At 43.5% G+C, this 25,287-nt stretch overlaps 1 protein-coding gene across 4 annotated transcripts in view; it reads right to left on the bottom strand.

Annotated features, from left to right (window-relative positions):
* Positions 1 to 309: 309 nt before the first annotated feature.
* Positions 310 to 25,287, bottom strand: part of LOC126537803 (NPC intracellular cholesterol transporter 1-like) — a 126,926-nt gene continuing 101,948 nt past the window's right edge. For 3 of the 4 annotated variants that reach the window (XM_072287922.1, XM_072287921.1, XM_072287920.1), the window contains 10 exons: positions 24,636 to 24,829; positions 24,202 to 24,323; positions 23,745 to 23,862; positions 23,086 to 23,138; positions 21,740 to 21,881; positions 19,902 to 20,133; positions 17,088 to 17,201; positions 15,345 to 15,504; positions 5,869 to 6,016; positions 310 to 3,160 (listed from right to left, as the gene is read on the bottom strand). In XM_072287922.1, coding sequence (XP_072144023.1) covers positions 5,895 to 6,016; positions 15,345 to 15,504; positions 17,088 to 17,201; positions 19,902 to 20,133; positions 21,740 to 21,881; positions 23,086 to 23,138; positions 23,745 to 23,862; positions 24,202 to 24,323; positions 24,636 to 24,829 — 1,257 coding nt within the window. In that variant the 3' untranslated portion in view covers positions 310 to 3,160; positions 5,869 to 5,894. Of the gene's footprint in view, positions 3,161 to 5,868; positions 6,017 to 12,199; positions 12,320 to 15,344; positions 15,505 to 17,087; positions 17,202 to 19,901; positions 20,134 to 21,739; positions 21,882 to 23,085; positions 23,139 to 23,744; positions 23,863 to 24,201; positions 24,324 to 24,635; positions 24,830 to 25,287 lie in introns of those variants that run through there. The other variant, XM_050184878.3, reaches the window with a different exon arrangement.

Consider the following 25,287-nt stretch of genomic DNA (forward strand, 5'->3'; position numbering starts at 1 on the left):
TTGAACTAAAAATCATTCCCACACTGGCCCCACTCGCAGCTCCCTTAGATACTACTACTGCTATAGCTTCCTCTAGTAGGTTCTGTAGAAGACAATGCTCCAATCTCTAAATGCAAGTGCTGGATATACTAAGACAAGCTATGGGAAGGCAGCGGCACAACGTGCTGTCATGTACTTGCACTTGAAGTCCAGCGTCACGAAAAGTTGATTTCACGCACAAGCTTCTTTCTTTTACTGAATCTGCAGGAGAAACAAGGTATACCGCTATATTCTTTTCCCAGCACAAAATAACACACACAACAATCGATGTACCACAAGACAACACATTTAATTTTTATTGGTCTTACTGTACAACTTGTTGTTCCAGAGCAGTGATGTGGCTGTGAATGTTCCATGTCTCCACACACAACATGTGTACTAATCCTTCCTAGTGGTAACAACACACTATCACACATTCACATGAATGTTCAATAGGATCACAAGATCAAACTGCTGCCTCTTTATTTTTTCCATTGTTCTCTCTCATTTCTACAGAAATGCATGTTTGCCACAGACTGAGTTTCGTGGAAGGCAGCCACATTAAAAGAGAAGACAAAGCCTTAATGCCCACAATATTAACAAGAACTTCGAAAAAAAAAAAAAAAAATTGTGAAGCATTAAGACAGTAAGAACAGGGGCCATGTGAACCTTCACTACTTCAGCTGGTGAGCACTGTTAATAAAACAAAGGGTTCGGAAACTTGGTTTTATAAATATGAGTGAAACAACTTCCCTTCTGCAACCACCAAAAGGCACGGGAAAGAAGAAGAGTCAGCATCTCTCCACATAAACTGTAGGTGAAACACCACATTTCAAGCACCATGGACTGATGGAAAGCCAGACACGCTTGATGCATAAATCTGCACGCTTACGGGAAGGATGTGCCAATTTCTGTTAAATTCCCTACTACAATTTAAAAATAAATAAGATGCAACTGCTTCATTTTTCACACCCCTTAGCAATTAAAAAAAAAGAAGAGGAAGAAAGACTAGAATTGCTTCACACACTGCAGACAACACCACTCGGCAGACGACAATGCTCAGACAATACACACATCTGTGGGTCTGGTCATCGTGGAACGTTCAGTTTTTTTGTTCATACGAGAAAAGTAAGAAAGCGGCCGATGAGGCACCGCCTTTTTGCTAGTGGGAAAGGAAAAGAGAAATAGTGCAAATCCAAGTAAAAGGTATAGGCTAGGACAGAGCACCATTGTGTTGCAAACTCACTTCAGACACTCGACCCCCGAACACTCACGAGCGCACCTCAACTCCAAGCTCCCCGCTAGACTCTACCGAATGGAGGCCAGCGCCACCTCTTGGTTTATGTGGTCACCGCATTTTGGTAATGCACCTCGGAAACTGTGCAACTGAAATTTCGCAACCAACCAGTTCCAGTATCTACTCGGGAGTGCTGGAGTGGAAAAGACGTCATCCAAGCAACTCTTCGCTAAAGATTTCAGGGAGCACACCGAGGTTTTCAAAGAATGCTGAGGTCCACCTAGGAGTGTTATTCAAGACCAGTGAGCAAGCCTAGTCAAAAAGGGGCTTGTTATCACACTTAGCAGAGAAAAACAAGAGCAGAGAATTGAGCAGGTTCCTGAATTTGGGGGGCTGAAATCTCTTCCATCAAACATGACACACATACTCAAGTCCAAAAAAAAAAAAGAAAAATGGCTGAGCCTCAACAACATCAATAGTTTCGGATGCGCAGCCCATCTCATGACACATAAGTGTGCACTTAAGTCATCGAGCCTCGCATTTCACACACGCGAGGAAAACATGCAAAGCCAATGTGGAATGTATAAAAGGGAAGAAAAAAAATAAAGGTGCATGGAGGTTGTGCCGACTCAGAAAAAGAACAAGGCATTGACAATCAATGCACAACTGTGGACCTCCAATGCTTCTTTGCATACAGCTACATAAGATAACAATGGTGTTCACTTAAAACCAATTTACTGATCCTGCATGAGAACAAAGATCGCAGTGCTGCCAGGGCAGGCTGGCTTGAAACACGCCGCACACCACGGAGTAAGTCTCCCCTTGCAACAATTAACTAAGCAAGGCTTCAGCGTGGTTGCACGCGAGTAGATGATGCTATAAACCCTGTTCCCTCTGCACTATCATATCAGCACTTTCTTGCTCTAGTGAAAGAACACTCCTTACTTGCAATCTTGATTTGAAACATTCATTTAAAAAGTCTGTATAAGAAACCTCCAAAATGTTGCCATGCGTAAAAATGTCAATGAATAGAAAGGGGGAAAAAAAAAGTAATGGACAGCCACATCTCATTAAAGTGATGTCAAGATTGATTCAGCAAATGTATACACATGCACAATGTGTTTCGCTCAGAGATACTTGCTGCAAGACTCTGCTGTCGATTCACACCACATTGAAAAATCCCCGCTGCAGAGCGCACTCTGCCGGTGATGCAAAACTGTTAGGACGAGCAAAGCAACGCAACGAGCTTGCACGCGCGACGAGAGTAGCAATGCTTGCTGAACAATCACACAGAAGGCTGGCCATCCCCGACAACAATGCAGTCATCAGCACTGCAAGCTCGGCTGCAATGTACAGGGTAGCAATAGCAGCACAACCTTAAAACAGGCATACCCACGGAGAAAGAAAAGCCCTCGAGGAGTGCTCTAGCCATACTTAAAGAGTGCATCTTTGATGCTTTCCTGCATTTTCACTGTCACTACACAGTTCTCGCACACAGACACACACACACGCAAACAGACACACACGGAGGGACAAGCAGACATTTATGCAAGTTTTGCATCACCAGAGGCAACTGCGCACCTAATCTCGTAGAGGGAGCACGAGAGAGGGTAGCGATGAGGCCGTGCCCACAGGGGGACTGTATCACATGTACATATTACAGGGGGGAAAAAAAAGTAACAAAAGGAAAATGGGTGGGGTATAAAAAAAAGAGAAAAGGAGCCACATGCTAGCCATGTAACAGCCATATTTGGAAGTGCTGCGGTCGTGCCATGAGGAAACGCGAGAAGTAAACTTGGAAGGACGATGCACTTCGCAGCCAGGAGTGGTTAACCAGTGGTTGGTCAGGGCTGCTGCTGGCAGTCGTCTCCTTCCCCATTTCTCTTTCCGATGTAGGTCTGCACACTGCAATGCAAAAGTCCTCCCCGTGAGAACACGCCACTGCGTCTTGAAGACAACGATGTCATTCAAGAGACCCTTCGAGGCATCAGAAAGTTAGAGGCAAGCGTACAGGAGCTCAGCATCATTCATTATACACTGCAGAAAACTTTAGTCACTTCAGGGTCTGACTATCTTACTGGAGGGATGTGCTTTGAATGAACGCCTTATGTTGTTCATTGAAGGACTGACCTATGACATTTCTTCAAAGGAAATCCTTTCAATATGACGATTGGTCCCTGAAAGAGTTAATGTTTGCTGCAACGGGCAATAAATGATGCTGAGCCCCTAATGCTTGCCTCTAACCCTGTAATGGAAGTAATGGCCAACACATCATATATGCTATGCCAAGTTGTATAAATCGAAATTCTGATCTGGCCCGGGAGACTTAACACGTATCCTATCGCAGCAATTTTTAAATGCTGGAATGAGTTTCCAATTGTGGGCAGTTCAGCAAAAGCAATTTCCAGTTATTTACTATACTAATTAAGTTCCACCTCAAATAGCATTTCATTGTTGTTTTTTGTAGACCATACCCTTTATGGTCAGAAATAAAGGTGACCACGTTTTAATTGTCCTTGATGTGGAACTTGTTCAGGCCCCCATTACACAGTTCTAAACAATGGTTCTGAGCAATATATTTCTCGGCATTAGTATAGTTTCACATGTTAGTCCTACACATATGATCAGTGGCTTGCTTTAGAACAAGAAAAGTAAATAGTGACATGCAGGCAGTGAACAATGCATAAACATTAATATGGCAGTGGGGCAGTAAATACATACATCAGACAAAAGAGAAGAGGAGTGAAAGGTAGTGCAAAATGTAACGAAGTGTCAAGATGTCCAGCATTATCTGCTGACAAGAAAAACCGAGCCTGAGGCATAATCACATAGTTGAACCTCTTAAATAGCAGACCTTGGTGTAATGAAGCATACAATTTAACCTCATTCTTTTTGTTTCCAGATCTCGGCTGTCCTGAAGACCAGGTATTTCTTACTACACTTTAGTCAAGTAATTTTTCCATTGAAGTTTCAACTTAAACTCCTGGTGCATCATGTGAGCAAAAATGGTTGAGGTGGGCGTCGTCACTAGCAAATATCCTTTCATTTATTTATGACAATGGGCAGTGTACATGTAGCAACTGTTAAAACTGCATTGCTGTAGCATCTGTTGCCTTGACGTAAGGACTGATGATGATCCTGCTGCACTCGACATATTGAGTGTGTTGGAAACATGGAGGACAGAAAAATTTGGAGGAAGCATCACGACACAATCTTGAAGCATTGGCTGAGGGAGGAGCCCTTTCTTCTTAAGGAATGCATTTTTTAGCCACTACATTACACGGAACTAGCCTGTGTGACATTGCAAGTACAGTACTCGCGGAATGAAATGCAATACGGAGGCTTTGAGTACAGCACTCTGTACTTGAAATTACTCGAGAGCATCATGTCATGTTGCTACGAGTCTGGTTGCTCAAACGGATGCAGGCTCCGATCTAAGTGTACGAGCCAAAATTACACTGATGCCACACAAACTGCAGATGGTGAAAACGAAAATGTGCACATTACTTAGCCCCAAGTTGACGTGTTTCATTCCGCGAGACTGTACGTGACAGCACAAACAGACTAAGACGAGGCAAAAATGAGATGGCATGCAGCGCTGACTGACAACTAAGTTTATTCCATCCTGGCCCTGGCTAAGTACAGAAAGCAAGATGAAATCAGTTTACATAGCGCAACCTATGACATGAAACGGAAGCACACTTGAAAAAACGTAGCGCAGATGCATGCACAAAGCGAGTGGAAGGTCATCTTCCGTGCACAAAGCGAGTGGAAGGACATCTTCCGTGCACAAAGCGAGTGGAAGGTCATCTTCAATCGTTTCTTTTTCTTTCATTATCCATGCACTGCAAGGGCAAAAACGGCAGCCTTATCGGGGACGGAAGGGAAAGCAAACGTCGGCCTCTATTTCCCATGCGCTGATTTCACTGATTTGGTATGACACTATGTACCGAAGTATTCTGTAAAAGCAATCGCACGACTTGTAACGAAAGAACTGCATTTCGTTTCAAGCAATGCGGCTCCGTGACAGAAACAACTTGGGGTCACTCAGGCCTGCGAACACTCAAGTGAACGATCATCTCGTTCGGCCACTTTCGGGGATGCAATCACTTTCGTGTGAAAATGAGCCAGACATGTTGGCGTCTGCGGGCAACACCGTTCCTGGCACCGTGTCAAGACTGCGAACTTTGCACTCCCTGCATGTGGAACACTGTTGCTTTTAGACCCTGATGGCTACAGTGCCGATTTGGCAGCACGCAAAATCCTCACTAAAGTGATAGTGTCCTCAAAAGTGATCCAATTGACCAAACGTACAACTCCAGGTCTCCGAAAACAACACTTAGGATCACCACCTCCCAAGCAAGCAAGGCAAGTAAGTAAGTCATGCTTCAAGATGGATGTCCTGCGCCAATCAGCATTTCATATAAAGCCTGGTACTGTCTTAGAGCACAGAATGTGCGTTATTAGCATGCACAATTGCCAAATATCTGGCACTCGAGGTTCCACAAAGGGATGAACAGCAACAGGGCACAAACTGTTTTATTCAAGCAAAGGTAAAAAAAAAGGCAAGGTAAAAAAAAGGTGAAATAAAAGAAGCAGCACGGGGCACTTACATTTTAAATATGTAGCTAGAGCTTCCTTATGCGCTCACATTCTTTGGAGTATATTTGTCACTCTTGGGCCTGGTTATTGTGGGAGTCACGGTTGCCATCTCGTGGAGCTGAATGTGTTCTATTAACTTGTCCTTGTTCACTGGGGGACCTATGCATGAAAAAAAAAAAAAAAAAGAGGAACTCAGTTGACAAAAAAAAAAAGAGAATGTCACAGCACAACCACATAATTCAATGCTCACTTGCATTGCACTGAAGTGCCATTAGTTCCATTCATTTTTTATCAGCCAGGATTCTTGAACCTGTTTTGAAATTTCAGTGCATGAAGGATTTCAACACCTTTCCCTGAAATTTGGTTGTCATGTGCCCACAAAGCAACACTTTATTCAGAAGCAGCGATGTATGAAAATCAGTGCAGTGCGATGAGGCGCGCTCTCCAAATTGTAGAGAAGTACGCACAGCGCATATTGCGCAATGCTCCGAACTTCAGCATGTATCAATGCCTTTCGAGGCACCGTGTATTCATTAGTGAGTGGTTATGTTGCTTAGGAGCATCTGTTACTACGTACAGGGGCCACAAGCCGGCATGTGCTTCACTTTTCATTGCTTTGCATGGGCAGGGCTTATGGGCCATTCGACTCAACACTAATACAGCCTTACTCTCCACAAAAAAGTTTACACCCATCGAGTGTTAACTTGTTTGTTTACACTGTTTTTGTTTGCACAAAGTGCCGCCATGAGGTTGCGTAGTGGTCAAGTATCGACATACTGAGACACTGCGCTAAATGTTGTGCCCAGCTAATGTGAGAGCCTCACCAGAAAGTGATCATTTGAGAATATCGGCCAAGCTGCACTAGTACTTTGTACAACTTGACTCGCTGTGCCCTTCTGGCTATTATCGAACACACCCTCCGGAGAAAATTTCGCCCTACAAAGAACTAAACATAACAGCGCAACAAAATGTGTAACCTTTCAGAACATTTCGACAGCAGCAAGTTGTCGAAGCTTGGCCAATGCGGACTACAATTTTGTGAAGTTGATGCCTGCTGTTTAGGCTTCTCTGCACTGCTGCATCACCCTGGTATGGTACAACTGAAGAAAGGCACGCACAACTCGTGTACACAAGGCTTAAAAAAAAGAGTTGCTAGTGTTCATAGCGGAAACAGAGAAGTCAAAAAGATGTCTTGGCATCTAAAGGTTGTAGTATGCTTGTGTTCACATGCCAACAACACTGAGAGTTACACAAATAAGTATTCAGCATGCATCCCACTATTGTAACCAATTGGAGCTTCTTTCCTAAAGTGGCACAGTAGGCCTTGAGGGATGCCATTAAGATAGGGCTCCAAATTGATTCCAACAACCTAGGGGTTCTTGTTATATGCACACAACACTGAATACATGAGCGTTCTTCCATTTTCCTTATTCTCAGCACCAGAATGGCACAGCTACTAAGCCACCAATTTAGACTTCTACACAGTACTTATATGTGCAACCTATGTCTCCAAGTGCTTAACCACAATAACAGGTGCATGCCTGGCAGTTATAATTAACCCTTTCAGATGCCACTTTATCCTGTTGATTGAAAACTTGCTTTCACCACATTTCTTGAAAAGCACTTATTGAAAAGCAGCTTGAAAAGCAGCTTGAAAGGCACTTATTCAGCCACTTGAAAAATATGCCTGTTGCTTGACATAATGAAAAACAAAAGAAGTGAACGCACTACATACCCACACTGACACAGAGTAAAAACATCCAACTGTCTTCTTTCCCACTGAATTTGCTAAAACATTTTGTACATTTTATTCAAAGTTGTAGCACCATTCTAATCACAAGTGTTTCAATATGTAAGGGACACATTTTAAATGCCCCTACTTTTATCATTGCTTTTGCTGTTGATGCACTGTCTTCATGCACATAACTGTACACAGCGCCTGAAAGGGTTAATAGTGTGTAAATATGAAGTTTGTTGAAAGTGAATTCATTGAATGCATAATTAGGGGAGGCATGAATATTAAACTAACCACCAATTTTGACTTCTTCACGGTCCTTCCAAGTTCTCCGCGGCACTTATGTCATTATTCAACCATGACAACAGATGCTTGCCAGGCATTTATCATCATTATCGCAACCATCATATTTGTGTTCACTGCAGGACGAAGGCCTGTCCCAGCGATCTCCAACTAGCCCCCCCCCCTCCCCATCTAGTGCCGGCTTACACCATCATACGCCTGCAAGTTTCCCCAATTTCATCACACCACTTAATTCTCTGCCGTCCTTAACCACCCTTCCCTTCTCATGGCACCCAATCTGCCACTGATGAGACCACCAGGTTAACCACCTTACACATTCGTGACCTGCCCAGCCATCTCCATTTATTCTTTTTAATTAATAACTACAATATCAGCTACCCCTGTCGTTTGCTGTCTAATCTATGCCTCTCAACATCAGTCTATCATTTTTCGTTCCATTGTTCATTGCATGGTAACTAACTTCTTCGGAAGCTTCTTTGTTAACATGCAAGGTTCTGCTCCATATGCTGGTACTGATAGAATGATGATACAATGACTGCATAGTTTTGTTTTCCCCTTTACAACTTCATAATGCCTGCCCTATGTGCTCCAACTCATTTTCATCCTTCTTTAAATTTCCAGAGAGATTTAAGTCATCATCATCAGCCTATATTTATGTTCACTGCAGGACAAAAGCCCCTCCCAGTGATCTGCAATTACCCCAGTCCTGCATTAGCTGATTCATAGTTGTGCCTGTGAAGTTCCCAATTTCATCACTCGAACCAATTTTCTGCCATACACAAATGTGCTTCACTTCCCTTCCCTTAGCATCCATTCTGTAACTCTATTGGTCCACCGGTTACCTGTCCGATGCATTACATGGTCTGCTCAGCTCCATATTTTTCGTCTTAATGTTAACTAGAATATTGGCTATCCCCGTTTGTTCTCTGATCCACACTGCTCTCTTCCCATCTCAACATTACACCTGACATTATTCGTTCCATCACTCTTTGCACATTCCTGAACTTGTTCTCAAGCTTCTTTGTTAACCTCCAAGTTTCTGCCCCATATGTTGGCACTGACAGAATGCAATGATTGTACACCTTTCTTTTCAAGGATAGTGGTAAATATACGTAGTTGGTCACAATTTGGCAGTGGCCGTCATATGGGCTTCAACCCATTTTTATTCTTCTGTAAATTTCCTTCATGTCGCCGGGGTCCTCTGTGAGCAACTGAACTAGACAAACATACTCTTCCACAGATTCTATAGACATTTATCTAGAATTTGCAGATGTTTATTAACAAGATACAAGTAACCTGTGAGTAATTGGCCCAGATAATCATACTCTTGCACAGATTACACTTTCTAAATTTGTTGCAATTCATTCTCATTGTTGCTGAACAGGACAATATCATCTGCAAACAGTAGCTTAGTAAGATATTTGCCGTTGATCCTCACTCACTCTAAGCATGCAGTGCTTGACAGCAAGCATGCTTGTCAGGTGACAGGCACATTGGAGAGACTGTCATTGCCAGACCCCTTTCTTGATCAATATTTCTTTTTTTTTTTTGGTGGAGAATTTAGGTGGTTGCGGAGTCTCTCTAGATATTTGCCAATATATTCAGGTATGCTCCTTGACTATATTGCAATTTTGGAGCGCAATTATATTTAATGGGGTACGACCATCCAGTTTTTCAAATGCGAATCTACTATGAATGCCTAATTGGGGGTGTATGGATATACAATTTATGGAATATGATTTAAATATAAATACTTCACTTTGAATATCACGTTCAATATACAGTACTGAATACCAAAGTTGCTTTCAGTAAGAGAGAGAGAGAGAAACATTTATTATAATAAAAGGAAAATGCAGAGTCCTTCAACAGACCCCTGGCATGATGGTTGGAGTTCTTAGTCTAGGACCTCATGAGCCCTGGCCACCCTGTGCCCTGGTTAATGTCACCGTCAACATTTTCCTGTCTGTTATTATTGTCGATAGCGGGCAAATTCATACTTTGCCGCCTTCCGAGCACTCCTGGACAGCTAGGGTCATTTATTAAGTTATTTTGGAGCTGTTCAGTCGGTTTTGGTTTTGATTTTTCTTTTTCCGCCACACACGGATCTTTAAAGTGCCTCCAGAGAAGGGGCGTGGCCAGCATGATGAACGCTTGTAGTTACCAAGATTCCCTAGATGCGGCGTGCTGCTCATGCATGGTAATGTCGCATTTGTGCCAATTTAATGCACCTGGGCACAAGTTTTTGGACCTTGGAAGCTGCACTGATGCAGAAGAGAACTTTGATTCATCATATTTTCGAATGCAGTTTCACTTTTTTCGCCAAACCATTTCAAAGCTGTCGTGTGCTGATATAAAGATATCCCGTGTGTTCTAAAGGTCCCAGTTCTTACAGTGTTAACAATCTTCGGTCAGAATAGTTTGTCAGCAGCGGCGCAGCAAGTCAAGTATCGCGGAAAAAGACAGCTGGGAGTCGACCTTGGCATCACGCTAGGGCTAGTTACTAGCGTTAACATTTTCTTTTTATCTCAAGAAATGTTTTACAAAGAAAGAACACATTGGCTGGAATGTTGCACATGCCCTTCGTGTTAAAAATGCATATTCTCAAATTTTTAAAAGGTTCTTCTGTGCGACACAGCAATGACATTGTTATATAACTATATTTTTGTTAAGATATACTTTCTTTTTTCAAATTCCTTTTAACAAGTTTAAACATAGTATCGTAGGAAAGAAAATTTCCTTTTTATATACACATTAAGTATCAAGCATACTCTGCAATACAAAACACTGTTTACTAGACTAGTCAAATACTGCTGTTCTTCCCCAAGGGCAGGAAAGTGTAACAATACTGAATAAATTCACACACCCTGTTTGGACTTAGTAACACGCTCACTGTTCTACTGCAGCAAATGTTCCTACATGGGAGGCATTAGGCAGTGCACTCAATTGTTATGTGGCCCGCTTGTCATGTGACAGGCCATGAACCGCAGACAGTGCTGTAAAGGCGACAGTAATTGAACGAGGCAAAAGCGGTGCTAGCATCCCACCAAAACCAGGTGGAGGAAAGTGCATCGCCGTCACCATCGCTTGAAAAGGCATCGTGGGTGCAGCGGGAACACTTAGCGCTTTTCTTTTTAACTTTATTGTGGTTTCCGTGGGGCGCATGCTAGATCCCTACAGAAGGGTTAGCCCTTCCTTCACTTTCATTCACTGTGATGTGCTCGGCTGGCTCGCTGTTGACCAGGTTATCGGAAGAGGCCCTTGGGTGTGAGCGTGACCTTCTTCGGTCGTGAACATGCTTGCCGTGCTGCTGTCTTCGTCGTACCGTGGACTTTGGCTGGTCCTCACCCGTCGTTCTGGAGACGTTTTGCGCTTGTTCTTTCAGTAGTTTCAGGCTTTTCAGTCTCGGATTTAACATTATCCACTGCCACGGCACTTTCGGAAAGAGCAAGAGAATTCTCAGTCTCTGATTCAACATTGTCCGCCCTCGTACTCTCTTCTATCGGGGGGCTTTGAAGGACTAGGCTGGGTTTGATGCATGTGGTCTCCGATGTGGCTGTTGAAGTGCGGTGGTGCCGGGAGCAGCCTGGTTCGTCTGTTCTGGCGTCTGCGATTGCACCCTGCCATGTGAATGCACGCTCGCTGTCAAGTGACCCTTTTTTGCTTGCGACTATATTTGTCGTATGAACATGCTTGCCGACAGCTCACCCTAATTACACTATTATAACCACTATCACCTGTCACGACAACAGTGCATGAAGTGGAACAAAACAGGGCACGCAGTTGCTAATTAGTAAGTCTTGTGGTGGAAAAGACGCTTGAACAACGCGACGTTCCTTCCTGTGTGTTCGTTTCCTCACACATTCTCGCGTCTTTCCCACAGTGGAACTTACTTGTCTCGCGCCTTTTCCTACAAGTAGTAACAGGCCGCTGCTAGAGATAAACGCAAAAACTGTACCTGCTGGAGCTCGGCCAGCAGTAACAATTAACGATACCCAAAGTGGCCATGCTGCTGCTATGAAAAACAACAAAGGCTGATCCTCAGGAATGCCCTCTACAATTACGTGGCTTTCAAATGCGAGATACGATATTCAAAATTTTCAATATTTGCCCACACCTACCTAAAAGCATTATAATTCCTTGCACAAACATTATATAACTTGTTTTCTATGGGGAACCTTTTGCCTGAACATGGGGAGACTTAAAAGCTACACTCCGCAAGTTTGCTGCTCATGCATAATATCGCAAATAAAAAATCGGTCATGCAGTTCCAATAAGAAAGAGAGAGAACTGTAATCTGCCTCGAGTCTGAAACAGTGAATGCGAGTGTTTATTTACAATGCTATAAAACATCACTAAGAAACTGTAAATTTAACTTCACTTCACAACCAACAGTCTTCGCCTTGCACGCGTTGAAACGGGAGAGGCTGTAAAAGATGAATATGAGAAAACATTATGCCCAGCCTAAGGCAGAGCATGCCCTCAACACATGGTGGATCATATGTTGGGCACATTTTGCATCATGCTGTTGAGTCTATTTCTTCAATTTAAATAAATATCTGCTGTTAGCTCTGCCAGTTACAGGCAGACTTCTGTCAAACACATACTGATTTCTCAGAACCTGTAAAGATCCGTTGTTCAAAAGCGCCAATTTGCGGTTTGAACACTTGTCGGTGACCAGACCAGAAGTGACCTGATAATTACATTAACGTAAGGTACACTGACACCACGTGCAGGTGGAATGCTGAACATAACACTCACTTTTGTTCAAGCTAAATGTTAAGAGCTTTTGTTAAGAGCGTGCAGACTAACTTTCTATGTAAGAAGTCACCTTTCATATCTATAATTTTTTCTGTAGCGCTGTGATTTGCCTTACTAACATGAGATATGCTAAAACCACGTTAGCCCTCATAATCAATTCTATATTTTGTTAGCACATGTTTTACTACATACTACAGTAGAACTTTGTTCATTCGAACTCCAAGAGGACCGGAAGTTCGTTCGAACAAAACAGAGTTCGAACTACGGAGAGCCCCTCTAAGTATAGCACCTGACCAATTGTGCGGTACAGGGTGCAAAACCAAAATCATCCTGGACTAACACTGAAAAAAGTATATTTCTTCCATCAGCACGTCACAGCAGATGCTGGAAGAAGCCTAGGTTCTATATAAAGTTCGAATGTGTTAAGATCGCGCCTCCTTCGTCATCTGCTGTAGGCGAGAGGGAAAATGCACAAAGTTGAGCCGAGAACGCTGGTAGCTTGATGTGCGCAGTCCTCCCACGTGCCCAGTGTTTGAGATGACTGGTAATGTGATCAAGCATGCTCTAAAGAACAACGGGGGGGGGGGGGGAGAGGGGCATCGACACATTGGACCTTCTCCTTCTTCGCCTCATGCTTATCCGAAAATCAGTCCATGGGCGAGAGAAATTTTATTTGAAATAACCATTGTGCTGTTTTAGGAGTCCAAATGCGCGGGAGTTTTTCTCCATTCAATTACACAGGACCTTGCTGGGACCAACAAAGCAGTTAGTATTATCCGCAAACCCAAATTAAGAGATCTTGAACCACAATTGTTTTTGCACAGGAAGTCCCGCTACAGTCGTTCACTGTGGGACCTCCTCCTGTATACTAAATACCTGTAATATCACAACTTTGAATAAGGAATTCTGATTCTGACAAGTCAAGTTGGTCACTCTCGTTTCTTTACTCGGATACTAATCAGCTGTTTCTCTCTAGCGTTGGCCGCATGCATGATGGCACCGCATAACTATCTAAGACACCGAACGAGGCCTGTGCACTTGCCAATGCAACCAAGATGTGTTCCGCAAGAGCACAAGGATGGAAAAGACAATGCCGAGCAGAACAGCCCGTCTAAGCAAAATGACCGCAACTTGTGTATTTTAATGGTAAAAAAAAAACAAAAAAAACAACAACCAAGACTAACTTTTAACAAGTTCTTCACCGAAGGTCCAGGGGGGCCAGATTTTGTTTACCCATGGGGGGAGACGCTCCTCGAAACAACATTTTCTTTATTACTTGTACTAGAGGTTTCAAAATTCAGCCAATTAGCGTTCTCTATGCAGACTTCAAATATGTCATTACTTTTTGTGTAACGGTTACAGTTTCTGAGTTATGTGGTGCACAATGGCAAACTATAGTCATCTTTGTGGGCACTTTTTTATGCACTTAATTTTCACAAAAAGCATTGTGCTGTAGCTTGTTTAGCCCTTTGTAGATCGTAAAGTGCTGATATCATCAAATAGTGTGTGCAATTATTGAAATTATGCAAAAAGATTAGAGCATTCCAACAAACTCTTTTTTCTCGATTCCCTCAAATATAACCTTGTACTCTTGCAACTACTGCTTGGAGATATGGCAATTTGAAGTAGGTATCCGCACTGTACATATCTTCAGTAGTATGTATGCTAAATTTTGTTAGTATAAGGTAATTATAAATGTACAACATTATTTTCATGCGATTGTGGAAAAAGTTAGTGTCCTAATTTTTTTTAATAGTTGCAGTAATTGTAGATGCTGTTTGAATAGATATCGGCACTTAGCAGTCTACACAGAACTAAATAAGCTACAGCGCTAAGCTTTTTATGAAAACTTATTACACAACAAAGTGCCCACACAATCACTCCATGTTGCCATTGTGTAAGACGGAACTCAAGAACTATAGCTACACACAAACTAATGACATAATCTATCATGCTCGTGTTTAAATTTAATATTTTCCTTCTGCACACACACTACTTGTTTTTGTAATTATTGAAATGTATTACTTCCCTATTGTATACATACATTTTTGTAAGTTGACCTGTACCCTCCTGTGTAATAACATGTGAGCGGCCGCTGCCTCCTGTTGCCTTTCATGGGTTTTTGGGCTGGTCAAGTTGCCTGCATGCAACTTTTTACCCAGAACCCCACCATAGAATTCGTTTTATGAGAAATAAAGCCATTCATTCATACTTGAAATCTGCTTATAGTTCTCTAAAAGTGGGTGGATTTTTGAATCTCCAGTGCAAATATTTGAAGCAATGTTTTTTTGAGGAGCGTCTTCCCTTAAAATGATGTTACTTGTGCAAGCTGCCACATCCAGGCAAGGCTAGCCTCCCTTCCTTGAAGCTTGGAGCCAAATGCCTCGGGTCATATGAGGCTCAGATGCAAATTGGACGTCGCACAATGGAACGATTACTTTCACACAAACATAGGGCTATCTTCCTGTCGGCGTTGCTTTCACCTGTTGCAGCGCACCGACAAGGTGACCAGTTCAAACACTGCGGCATCGAGGAATGCCCTTTGTTGCGTTGCACGAAAGCGTGGTACGTCCACGAGTGATCGCGAAAGAATGCGCCTCTCCTACCTCTCTGCCCTTGCGCTGAATGCAAGGGCAAGGACGTGGGAGCACTTAAGCGGCAGAGAGAGAGAGAGAGAGTTGTCACACTGACCCAGGATGCTGAGGAACACGGGCAGGAAGATGAGGCTGTGCAGGGTGCCAAAAGCGATGATCCCCAGGTACATGCGGAAGTAGAACACCTGGAAGATCTGCGACTTGGCAAACGCCAGCACCAGGATCCCGCAGTCTGTCAGCGTGATGCCTGACAGAATCTGGAATGGCACGACAAGCACCAATAGGCAAAGATGGACTTCTGTAGACGCCACACAAGCGCTTAGAAAGTAGACCCTCGTCACCACGAAGTCGTAAAACCGAGGAAAGATTCAGACACAAGGAGAGCCGAGATGAGTGAATAATTTCAGTGTGCGAGCCGTGCATTGCAAATCTTGAACCTTATACTATATAATCCATTATCCCGCAGCTGCTATTTACACTTTAAAACTCAATGTATCATGTTTTGCACCATGCCAATGCAATTCAACAGCTCAGCAGCACCGACATGTCGTCATACTGACTGTGTTTAACAAATTTAGTATGCGTGAAGGTCACTGAGAACTGCACTGTCACTTCCGATTCATCACCAGGGCTGCCAACGCTGATAAAAGCTTCGAAGGAAGCATTGCCAAGTGAGAGTCAAAAATCAAGTTTTTCGACGGGAGATAGCATCGCCTGAATGACATTCTCGTCTCTGCTTATGAAGATAAGATTCTTCCTGCAGTTCTACAGTTTCGCTCCCTTGATGCACATTTGTCCTAAATTTCCTCTGGTTCCAAAGGACAAAAAGAAACAAAAAAACAACATAGACCAATGTTAATAATGACGTTGCTGCAACCACGACATTTACTGCCTTTTTGTTTGTTGTGACTGTGTCATTTTTGAGGGTTTAGGTTTAATCAAGGGCAGGGTCACCCAAACCTTTCCTGATCAACCAAGATTTTAATATTGTATGCAGAATTTGCCGGTAAAGGCTTCCGTGATTATGGGATAAAAAAAAATACAAGGCAGCAATGGGAGCCAATTTCCCACTGTGAAAATATTCAGAACTGGCCGGGTTTTGAAACGCCAGTTACAAGTCAGCAAGTATTTACCACACAGTAGCATACATGCAGGCCTCTCTTAATAAAAGCCTGTCAAAAGACTTACACCATTCTCGACGTTCATTGTAGGCAGCATGCATGGCAGAGCTTTTTTTTCTAAAAGCATGTTATGCCATAGTGGTGACACATAGTGCCACAGCTCTATTGCAGAGAAATTAACCTATTTTATATTGGGGCCTCCACAGACAGCACACACTTTGGCTATACTGTAAACAAAACAGGCAAACAGCGATTACAAACATGGTATACTATATTACCATGCCGGAAAAATTGAGTGGAAACCAGCCAGCGGTACAGCTGTGCGGGTCCTGCGTACCCAACGCTCCTCTTTACTTACCACACTAAGTATGGCAACCCACTTGGGACATTTAGTCAGCCCCTTGCTCCGAGAAGTCAAAAAGGCTTCAATGAACCGAGAGTATTGTTGCCCATTGTTCAAGCACCTTCAAAACGCAAAGAAAACAGAAGAGAGCCCACCAAAAACTTTGAATTCTCCGCGACTGGCTTTATGCAAGTCAATCTTGCTTGGCATGTCAGGAGGGCAGTTTAGCAATGCAGACCTGACACAGCATTTCCTTTTTTGCATCTCTTTAAGTTTAGTTTTTTTTTCCTGAAAATTTTCTGCGGAGGTCCAGTTGCAAAACACAAGGACGGAAAGGGAGAGAGCAGACAACAAGCGAGATGCCAAGGGTACTGACCGAGCTTCCCATCTTGGTGAGGGCGTCCTGGGCCCGCTTTACCCTAGTAGGAGCACCGCTGAAGGCAAACACCCGCACCAGGTGGGAGCAAAACTCAACGGAGATGCCCACGCCCTGCAATCAATAAGGAAATGGAAGAAAGAGAGCGATTCTTTGTTAAGAGAATGCACAGATTTTTACACATCATTGCAGACCTTACGAGCGGCTGATCGCGTGGATGAGACGGTGTCTCTCTGTCTTTGGTTAGAAAATCGACTGCAGACAGGCTCCAGTATTTGCTTTTAGCTAACGTCAATGCTGAACCTAAAATTGTTGTCGACTGCCACACTGGTTCTATGTCAGACAGGGCCACCATGTGTGTGACAGGCAAGACGACATTCCACATAGGAAAAATGCACCAACCCTCGAAGTCATTCCCCCACCCAGTACAGTTCATCTATTATCAGAGCAAACTTCAGTCAAGATAATAACTCCGGTAAAAATTCTATGAATGTGGAAATTCGCAGCACACATTGCTGCATCACCGGTTACTACAATTCACAGACGATTCCGATTCCCTAATACAGATGTTAATTTAGAGTTTTCATTTCGTGATATGTTGGTTGGCATGGACAATCTGTCTCGTGCGGCACCCATGTGCTTCCCGAAAGGAAGCACATGGGTGACGCACGAGCATGAGTCAGAGCAGCTGCCGCACAGACAGACCTGCACTCATGCGGCGCTTTGTTTCCATACAGACGATGCGCGCCACTCTGGCGCCATCTTATAGCCATCATTGCTACACTACGCTTTTCTTCTCATGCTTTCGCCATACCCTCCTCCTCCGCTTTCCCCCTCGCACTCTCTTCGCTATCGCCGCCTTTGATCTCCCGCTGCGCTCCACATTCATCTTTCACTGTACTCGTTCGCTCGGTTATGAGGGACAACGCCAACACTCGCCGCAAGAATGGGCACCTAAGAGCAACGCTCTAAAATACACACACACTGTTTTCCAGAAGCTGCTTGCAAGTGCTTTACCCACACAACCACCGCAAATATCTCTGATCACTATTAAGGTTCACTCGCTCCAAGTCAAGCACTGTGCCTCAATTCTACTATAAGCAGTAAACACTGTTATCTTATATAAACAAACTATTAATTTGAGCAGGGAGCAACCCATATGTATATACTATGTATTGCCTGCAGGAGGAGCCTCAGCAGAATTTTTGTAACTGTCACAGACTATATACGCTAGGGGTGCGTGAATAGTATTCGGAACCTTCGAATAACGAATCGAATAGTACGCTATTCAATTCAATTTATGAATCGAATAGTCACTATTTGTAAATGTGAATATTTTTCAAATAAATTTTGAATATTTGAAAACTCCAACTGCACCCAAATAGACGTTGGGTTGTGGGGTTTTACGAGCCAAAACAACGATTTCATTATCATAGTGGGGGACTGCAGGTTAATTCCGATTTGAGCACCAGCAGATCTTTAACGTGCCCACAATGCATGGGAAACATAATAGCATGGTAAATTTGCACCCTCACGGGCATAGTATGAACATAAAACACGGGAACTTGCCTAGTGGAGAAGGACATGTCATTACGGTAGCCATACTTTACAGGCTGCACAGCGATCGTTTGCAGTTTCTGAAGAGCTCTGTGCATGCAAAGAAACTACTTGTTTGCTCATAATGCTTCCTTTCAAATTTTTGTCAACAGCACTTTATAATGTGCTATGTAATGATAGAAACTTACAAGGCTTAAGAACACTGGGATGTGAACATCATTTTACAATAATTGTGCATACGGCTAATTATTATCTGAAAGCTATTCAAAACGCATTCGATATTCCATTCGCTTCTGGCACTATTCGATCCATATTCAATTCGGTCTCAAAAATCACTATTCGCACACCCGCACTACAGCGCTCGGGGAAAAGCTTGGCACACTGCCAAATGCTTTGCCAAAGTAGTGTTACTGTGTATATATATAGTACATCAAAGTATTGATAAAAAATATTTGGTAGCTATGTAAACCACTACAGTATCTTGCATCCTCACTAGGGCATGCGTGTATGCAGAGAGTGTTTTTATGATAACAATTCAGGCTGTCCCTCCATGTTTCCACAACATAAACCACCACAAGCACTGCTTGCTTTTCTTTTTTTCTAACATGAACACAGCTTTTGGTGCGAAAAACATCCACACAGATCCAACACAATGTTGGAATCTAAGTGATGCAAAGCGTGTTTGAGTGAGGTAGCAGCAGCAGCTGCTGGCACAAGCACAGCCTTCGTAACCTGCTTCGGTTTGGCTGCCTGCATCACGAGAATGAAGGCAGCGTCGAGGGAAGAATGATGAGGAGTGGCGCATGGCATAAAGAAGCACGACACATATATAAATACATTTAAACCTTCATACCTCCTATGGCACCCCCATTCCAGGGGACTGGATTGGCTAAGAATGGGCACATACTCGGTGATCCGATTTCGTCAGCTAGGCCAGCCAGCAGCAAGTTGTCTATTCAGGGACACACCCAACGGCCAATATTTACATGGCAACACAGCAGCCAGCACATGCCCATTGGCCCAACTTTTGAGTGTGTGTGTGTGTGTCCATATTATATATATATATATATATATATATATATATATATATATATATATATATATATATATTCCCAATGTAGTATCCTCCTGGAAATGACTAAGGATGCTACACTCCAAGGAAGAGGCAAGGAAAGCTCCGCTCGAGAAGCACACAAAGCCAGCAATGAAACGTAACATTCAACAGGAAATACATGATGGGCCGGAACAAGCACTCACCACCACCAGGTTGACGAGGGACACAGCGTTGAGGGAGATGTCCCACCAGTACATGAGGCCCATCAGGTTGACAATGATCATGACGATGGTGAAGGTGACAACCAGAGCCGACATGAAGTCCAGCCCCAGCAGCACAAAGGTGACAACAAAGATGGCGCCCAGCGATAGTGCCAGGCTCTTGAACGTGTCTGGCCACATGGTCAGGTACTGCTCGTAGAAGACGTGCACCAGGCTGCAGTGCGTGGATGGGAGGGAAGGAGGGGGGTGTTGATTATCTTGCAGGGATATGCACACAGACATAAAAGAGTGCAGCAGCCATTTCGTAACAACAGCTTTCCCCCGTTAAACTATCTGACACACACAAATACCTCATCAGGTAATAGCTGCTTTTATTTGGAATTTTTCACCATATTGTGAGTACTTCTAAGAATTGGCTTCATACAACACACAGAAGTTTTCAAAAGAACAATAAATAAGCATTAGTTAGAATTTTGAACGGCACCACCTTTTCAAATTTGACTTTAATGCCTCACAACTGTTGTTTTGCATTCTGGGTAGTGCGTGTAACCTTTAGAGCAAATGACAAATACTTAATGGGTCCTATTTTTGCCATGTTCTCATTGGTTTATGCATGTCATCAGCTATATGACTTCACTGCTACACGAGACGCACTTTCTGTATGAGATTACGAGTCTTACATCGCGAGCGTTCTGGTTGGTGCGGCGAGCCTATCATTACCATACGCACGCGCTGTAGGTATCACATTGAAAAACTACTGCGATACCCACCGGGTTTATCCGAAACCTATCATCATGCCCTCTGACTGCCAGCAACATCATTTGATCCGTTTGATCCGAATACCACCAACCAAGTCTGCCAGTATCACTGCTGCTGCGGCTAAGTTGCAGGGTTTTTTTTCATTTAGACTCAAGTTCGCCTCAAACAGTTTCCATCTTTATGCTCTTCCTCCCCTGCCTGTCTACAGATGCATGTCACACTTCCAGACGATAATGTGAACAGGTGAGCCCTGCAGCTGGAGCGCACGGGAGATGCCAAATAAAACAGCATGAAACAAAACCGGGTCAAATGGCAAGATGACTTGTACGACCAAGATCATGCTGCGCCTCCCTCCCTCTGCAATTTCCTGGGTCTCAACAAGAGACAAAAAAAGCCGTGACGCACCCACACACAAGCGCATGCCCATGAAGTCAAGAGTTTCTCACCATATTACCTAGAGGGAAATCTGGCGATGCTGCGCTGAGGTATGCATGGGAATGCTGGCATATTGTGACTTCGGATTGACATCGTTCTCAGAGCCATGCAAGCACCGTTCCGTCTGTCACAATGATTCATATTCTACTAAAAGTGCACATAAAAAGCTCTTTTAGCTTTATTATTACACAAAAACATGTTGTTTAACTATAAGAACTTGTTATTGCATGTACAATAATATGATACCTAAAAAGTATCCGCTCACTTTGAAACAGTTTGTCTGTTCTTGCTTTTTCTTCTCTTCGTCATGCATTGTAGGCGAGTAAAGATGCAATTTGCGTGAATGGAAACATTTTATGAAGATTTTACTGTAAGAACGCGTTTTTGTGTAGCCATATCCAAGTTTTAGACGAAGCCTCCTACAACACCAGCCAACACAAGCCTCGCAGACACATATACCGTCATTCCCATGACGGCACGGCGCCCCTTGAGAAACTCCCATAGACGGTGGCACCAGATTTCCCTCTAGGTGTTATAGTGAGAAACTCTATGCATGAAGTGGCATGCACACCCATGATTTACATGCCGCATTCACTTCCACACCTTAAGAGAAGAATTTTACTCACCTGTATGGAATCACCTCAGACTCTGGCTGGACTTTTTGGACCATGTGGGTCAAGTTGCGGGATATTAGCCGAGCCCACTCCAGGGCCGTGTAGAAATCCTTCGACGTCTTCAGCACAGGGTGATAGGCTGAATAGTAGGCAGCTGAAATGCACAGTGACGTTGCCACATGTTCAGAGAGGAAACCAGATGCCTCTTGTGGATGCCTGCCACTGAAAACAAAGCTCAGCCCAGAAGCTGCCTAGGAGTCTACGAAGCATACTGTATTAACCCTTTACACTGAATTACACCTGCATCTAACACACAATTTCCCCATGATCTGTTAACAGATTACCCAATTTACCTTCACCCTAACACTCTACCACACACTTCGATGAGAAACACTGAAAGCTGAAAGCAGTTTAAGGGCACCGCATTACGCTTGACAGGGTCGGGTTCTTTCTATTGTCTCAACTGCAGTGGCAGGCATTTTACAGTCTAGATAAACTAGAACACAAATGTCTACAGAAGTCAAACCTACTAAGCTCCCATACAGCAGTGGAACAATGTAACCGGCAGATCAGCATGTTAACTCACCTGTATAGCAAGTTAATTCTTGAATTTAAACACACTTGCACGCATCACAGAATCCAAAACAGCGTATCGTACACATTAAGTCGATAAAAACAGCTAGAACCAGCTGTAAAAAGAGGCCCTAGTAATTATATAGCGTGATTAGCAGGCAGAAAGAACAATACCACCCCAACGGCAGAAATCTTGTAACAAAAAGTGCCATTTCTGAGATCTGGTAAGCTGGTTTATGGCTTATACAGGTGCTCCAAAGCCCCTGTTTGATCACAATCGAATTTCTTGTTCGTGATTGCCTCTTCTGAACAAGCTGCGGGAAGGAGCCAATTGCGGTCGAGAATTTCTATCTGGATAGGGCTCGATCACGTTTGAAAGCGGCCATGTGACACTGGTATACCGATGATACACAGTGAAGAAGACAGGTCAGAGTGAAAATGTGACATGGTCTGTCCATTTGTACCACCATTCATAATGACCTAATTTGTCTACTCGGTCATACTCGCCTTCGTGACTGACTGCTATGTTGTAGAAATATTTGGTCACTAACCCAGTTGAATGACAACAATGCTAGGCCAACCTTTATGCTCCAGCCACCAAACTTCTTGGACATCTTTATACTGAGAGAGCGGATCTACTATGCTGTTACTCAGGAAGTGGGAACCAGGTTTCCAAAACCTATCACATTATTTTCCCCAACAGCACAAGCTTCTAGAGAATTCCTAAAGGCGAACATCCAACGTCAACAGGTTTAAAATCAACAGACAGAAGCAAGACCGCTTACCAGTAATGGTCCCATTTACATGGTTGATCGAATTTCCGTGCTCGGCACGACCACTGTGCAAATAAGGAAAAGAGAGAGAGGAGGAGGAGAAGAAGCCAAGTCAGCCATGAAACAAGCTAGCTATCTCGAAATTATAAAATAGAGCGTGGAGACAGTAAACCTGTCAGCCAAGCTAATTAAAACATATTGATGAAGCACTATGGAGTACTTGACAATAAAATAAACTGTTACAACTTAGGTCTAGTCTATTGCTTTCTTGTCAAGCAGGCCAATATTTGGGCCTCTCCGCAATGCCCGAGATGCATGAAAAGTTGGCCCACGATTATAACGGGGTACCAAAAACCAGTGACCCTTTCTGTTTCTTTTGCCAAGGGGCCGATCAATATTTGTTCACGTAAACACAGCAACAACATTTAGACTAACGTTCATTAACTGTAACTGACCTACACACTGACAAATGCCTCTTTAAAGTTGCAGCATATATGCAACTTAAATAACCAAGTGCGAGGCTGAGCGTGTCATAAAACACTAGTGTGCGAAAAGTGTTCACAGATAACACCTTCGGCTGCAAAAATCAATGAATTGTGATCCTTGTTTCAGTTACTTTTACTTGGCCTTATGTGCTTGCTTAAACCGGTAGTACTATGCAAATGACTCACGCTGAAGAGCACTTAGGACTAGGCACGTCGTTCAGGAACCAGGAAAGGCGGTGCCTAAATTCTTCACCGGCAAAAGGTTCAGATCTCGGCACGCTGCAGGACTGGCACGTTCCGTTTGCTAGAAGCAAGAAGCAAAATAAAGCTCGATAGAAGCTGAACAATAATAAAAAAAAAAGACATGCAATGTCACTCTTCCTCCTGAATTCTCACTTTCTGCCCTACAGATTTTATGCATTTGGGAAAATTTACCTTCATATTTACTCAAAAAAAAAAAGAAACTGTCATATGGTGGGTTAAACAAGTTAACATCGTAAACAAAAAAATCTAAGACGGTCAAATTATCATCAGTCACGATGAAGACTCAATGGGACAAGCTTTATAAAGATGCCTCGTACATAGCAAAAGTGGGGAAACTATTCACCTAGCCTGCTACAAAGGAAACAAAAATGGGCTTTACATGTGCCATAGTCGGAGTAGCAAAAATCGTGGTTTTTGATGGTTTCAAAGCAGCAATCCGAGGACCGCATGTAAAGGATGTACTGGTCCAGCCAGTACGACCGCAGTCTCGTCACATACGTCCTGAAAGATAGATAGAGAGAGAGAGACACCAGGTTGTCAGGTCAAAGCATCAGCACAAGATCTCTGTCAAGTTGGTGCATACTGCAACAAGCAATGACTTGCCAACAGTGATAATCTGGTCAAAAATGGCTACTGGCAAAACGCAGAACGCTGTATGCGTGTAAGAATACGCAATTTAAACGTCCCTATTTTAGCTATAGTTCCGGTGATTATGATCGGTGATCTGGTTGTGTACATTTGCAGAATAAGTGCTGTAAAAGACCTGATGTTTATGACTACATCCGTGACCTGGAACCTGGAAGGCTGCCTCACCTGTTGCTCAGAAAGGTCAGCTGCTTGAGCTTAGCTCCGACAGAGTCCTGGTCGCAGACTTGCTCGTTGATGCACAGCCTGGCCTGTTTCTTGACGTCCGTGTAGTCGTAGCCCTCGGTGACCATGAAGTACACGGGAGGCCCCACTTGAAGGTACTTCTTGAGGTAGTCGAAATACTGCTGCAGGTAGGAATCCTGAAACAATGCGATGAAAGGCCTTCACTTGACAAGTGTTCCTGCCACGCAAAGGTTGTCGAGGTCTGAAGTGCTCTTGCTAACAAAGGAAACAACACAGTTGAGTGAAAACACACTGAATTGGCCCTCATCGCCCCCTTTTATAAGACATCGCCAACTTGCTGAAATACATACAAGGAATAGAGTCGAGCACCTCGACAACCATAATGAAATTACTTGCATAATGAAAGAATATATCTGTCCCAGTGCTACAGTGAGCTGTGCCGTGCACGAATTTTACAACGAAGTGACCTGCATAATGAACGATTTCAGAGGCCGCAGGCATTTAGTTCATAAAGGTGTTCGATTGTAGTTCCTTCATGGAAACACGATGAGGAATTGGGGAAGTTTGACTCGCCATGCAAGGTTATCGAGTGAATGCTTGCCTATGCCCATATTAAAGTCGCATGTAGGTACAG

The sequence above is a fragment of the Dermacentor andersoni genome, chromosome 4 (assembly GCF_023375885.2).
Source record: "Dermacentor andersoni chromosome 4, qqDerAnde1_hic_scaffold, whole genome shotgun sequence".
Classification (NCBI taxonomy): domain Eukaryota; kingdom Metazoa; phylum Arthropoda; class Arachnida; order Ixodida; family Ixodidae; genus Dermacentor; species Dermacentor andersoni.